Source organism: Manis pentadactyla, chromosome 13 (assembly GCF_030020395.1).
Source record: "Manis pentadactyla isolate mManPen7 chromosome 13, mManPen7.hap1, whole genome shotgun sequence".
NCBI classification, from domain to species: domain Eukaryota; kingdom Metazoa; phylum Chordata; class Mammalia; order Pholidota; family Manidae; genus Manis; species Manis pentadactyla.
In genome coordinates this window covers 61,956,896-61,960,203 of record NC_080031.1, presented here as the reverse complement: position 1 = coordinate 61,960,203, position 3,308 = coordinate 61,956,896, and the positions used below count along the sequence as shown (strand labels likewise).

Here is a 3,308-nt window from a genome sequence, read left to right as displayed (position 1 = left end):
TTTGATGTGTGCTGTTTGTGTTTATTAATATCAAACCACTTTCTCATATTACCTTTGATATCACCATTGACTGATGGGTTATTGAGAGGTTTTGTAGTTCCTGGATATTGGGATATCCTTGTTACTGGTATCTGGTTTAATTCTGCTTTAGTCAGTGAGCATACTTTGAATGACCTGAATTATTTAAAGCTTATTGAGACTTTGCTGTAATTTAACTGGTAAATGTTCCATGTGCATTCTCTTGTTGGTGGGGTATTTTATAGATGTCAACTAGTTCAGGTTGCTTGATGATGCCATTCCACTTTGCTGATGTTCTGTCATTCTGTTATTGAAAAGGGCTATTAAAATCTGACTGATAAATGTGATTTTGTCTACTTGCAGTTCTACCAGTTTCTTCATGTATTTTGAAACTCTATTATCAGATGCATAAATACTCAAAATTATGTCTTCTTGATACATTAACCCCTTTATCATTATGAAATGACCTTCTTTACCCAAGGTAATATTTTCCCCTAACGCTCTCTTTGTCTTATATTAATATAGACTCGTCAGTCTCCTGTGATGACTGTTAGCTTTTTTTTTTTTTATTCTTTTACTTTTTATTTGCATTTATCTTATGCTGAATTTAATCCCAGGCCATAAGTTTCTGTTTCTTGAGTTTCTTCTGGGATATCTTTTTCTTCTGTGCAACTTCCTCTTCTGGTTTAGGTACAATCTGCTCTTTTTCAGTAAGGATCATTTCAATGAGGCAGGGAGAGCTCATATATGGGTTGATTCGACCATGAGCTCTGTAAGTTCTGCACCGCATCTTGGGGGCTTTGTTCACCTGGATATGCTCAATGACCAGAGAATGTACATCTAAACCCTTAAGCTCAGCATTACTCTCTGCATTTTTAAGCATGTGCAGTAAAAATTCAGCACTCCTTTTGGGCCACCGACCCTGTGTCCATCCCCACTGTTTGGCCTGGGCACACCTACCAACTCCACCATTGTAGTGACGGAATGGCACACACTGCTTCTGCAAGGTGACATCCTTCAGATACTTGGTAGCTTTTCGGATGTGCTTACCTTTGATGGCCTGGGTATCTTTTTCCATCATTTTTATTTAACATCTTTATGTATTTATATTAATGAGTATTTCTTAGGCAGCATATAGTTGAGTGTCACCTTTTTATCCAATCTGGCAATCCTTAAATTTGAATTGATTCAACAATCCACATTTAATGTGATTATTGATATGGTTGGGTTTAAATCTACCATCTTGCTGTTGAGATTCTATTTCCCATCTGTTCTTAATCCTTTTTGTTCTCTGTATTCTGTTGAATGAATTACTTTTTTATTATTCCACTTTATCTCCTTTGTTATCTTATTAGCTATAATTCTTTTTTGGTATTCTGCTAGTAATTGTTGTGGGGTTTTATAGGATTCATCATTAATTTATCACAGTCAACCTTCAAATGATATTATGCCACTTTACATGTACTGTGAGGACCTTATAACTGAGTCTATCCTTTGGATACTAGACATTGTGAATTGTTTCTTTTATGTCTGTGTTTTGTCTATTTTTGTATATGAGGTTTATCACTTTGGCTGGTGTAAGACCAGTGCTTATTCCCTCTACTTTTTTTTTTCTGGTGGTTAAACTTCATATAGTTTCCCAGTGCACATGTGCTGATAAATCCTCAGCTGAAGCCATGAGGCGCAACCTCTGCCGGTCTCAGAGTCTCCATTGGTACAGGCCTCTTGTGTCAGGGATTCTGCCCTATATGCTGGAGCTATCTCCGAGTCCCTGGACGCATAGCTCTGTCTCCCTGCCTCAGGGGGCCAAGATGCTACTAAATTTCCACTTTTGTACATGGCCTGGGAAACTATCTCTGGAAAGTGAACTCTGGCAGTCATAGACCTAAGCTAATTTATTTCCTGCCTCTCGGGAGTCATTGTCCTTCATTCCCTAATGTCTTAATACATTGAAAACCATTCTTTTAAATATTGTGTATGATTTTAAACTTGTTTCACTTGTTTCCATTTGTTGATTCTGTCTGGATATGGAAGTTCAGTATATCTTCTGCTTTGGCCTGGTGAGCACATACTGCTCCTTGCAGCCATGGCTTGATTTTTTTATCATCAATTTGACAATATTTTGCTATTGGTTTTCCAAACTTTCTCCTACCAATCTTCTGTCTCCTCTTTTTCTGCCACTCAAATTGCACACACACATATCTTGTTGTCTCTGTACCCTCGGGTCTTTTACTCCATGTTTTTCTTTTCTTTAAAAAAAAAATCTCTCCCTACTTATTTTTGGTAATTTTCTTCTGACATATTTTCCAGTGAGTGACTGTTTTTCTAATATGCTGTTAAACCCATATTTAGAGAGATGCCAGCTACCTCTTTCTGGAATGTTCTTACTCTAATTTATTTCAACTAGCACAGGGATGTCAAAATCACTGAAGTAAGAGTTATTACTTCAGAGCTTTTGTGTTTCAGTTACAGAATTTAGATTTTTTCAAATTTTGTCCTATAAGTCTTATTTCCTTTTTATTTTCTTGAACATAGTTAATACATTTATTGTAATTATGTGTCTTGTACACTCATTATCTGTATTCTCTGAGCATTTTTGGGGGGGTGTCTGTTTCTTGTGGTTTGTACTTAACTCTCTTATTCCTCGTATGCCACGTTAGTTCTAAATGATAGACATTGGATATGAAAACAGAGGGTAGGAATAATTTTAAACCTTGGATGATGTTCTTTTCTGATAGAGGAATTTATTGTGGCTAAGGGTACAAGCAAGTCAAAATCATAGAGCAAGTATGCTTCCAATTTGCCCTTATTCCCATGATACTGGCTTCTGAGATCCCTTAACAGGAATAGAGAGATGCCAGCTACCTCTTTCTGGAATGTTCTTACTCTAATTTATTTCAACTTGCACAGGGATGTCAAAATCACACCTCTTCTCAATTCAGCAAACAACATTTGGAGAAATGCAGCTCCCAGAGATGGACTCACCTCACTGGGGTTCTCCCTTCTTTTGGACCTTGGCCTCAGATTTCTTTACTGAGTTGTTAAGTCTACAATACCTTCAAGCAGATATTTTTAATATTTTCTCCAGTTACTAATTGTTCTCACTGAGACTTTGGTCTGAATTCTCTTACTTGTAATTACTGGAAAAGGAAGTTCTATTCTCATTCTCACCTTTTTATATATGTACATTCATCCCTTTGATAAAAATAAAATGAATTTATAATTAAATACTTTCTGAAATAAGTAAATTTATCTGACCAGAAGTAAGAAAGCACTATAAATTCTTTAAG

At 36.2% G+C, this 3,308-nt stretch overlaps 1 protein-coding gene across 1 annotated transcript; it reads right to left on the bottom strand.

Moving 5' to 3' along the window:
- Positions 1-573: 573 nt before the first annotated feature.
- On the bottom strand, positions 574-1,099 carry LOC118921009 (60S ribosomal protein L17-like). Its single transcript, XM_036902590.2, has one exon. The coding sequence runs from the start codon at positions 1,097-1,099 to the stop codon at positions 626-628; it is 474 nt and encodes a 157-aa protein (XP_036758485.2). The 3' UTR covers positions 574-625.
- Between the last annotated feature and the right edge of the window lie 2,209 nt (positions 1,100-3,308).

Excerpts from the sequence above, each read along its gene's own strand:
- LOC118921009 (XM_036902590.2), bottom strand. The coding sequence starts at position 1,099 with ATGATGGAAAAAGATACCCAGGCCATCAAAGGTAAGCACATCCGAAAA.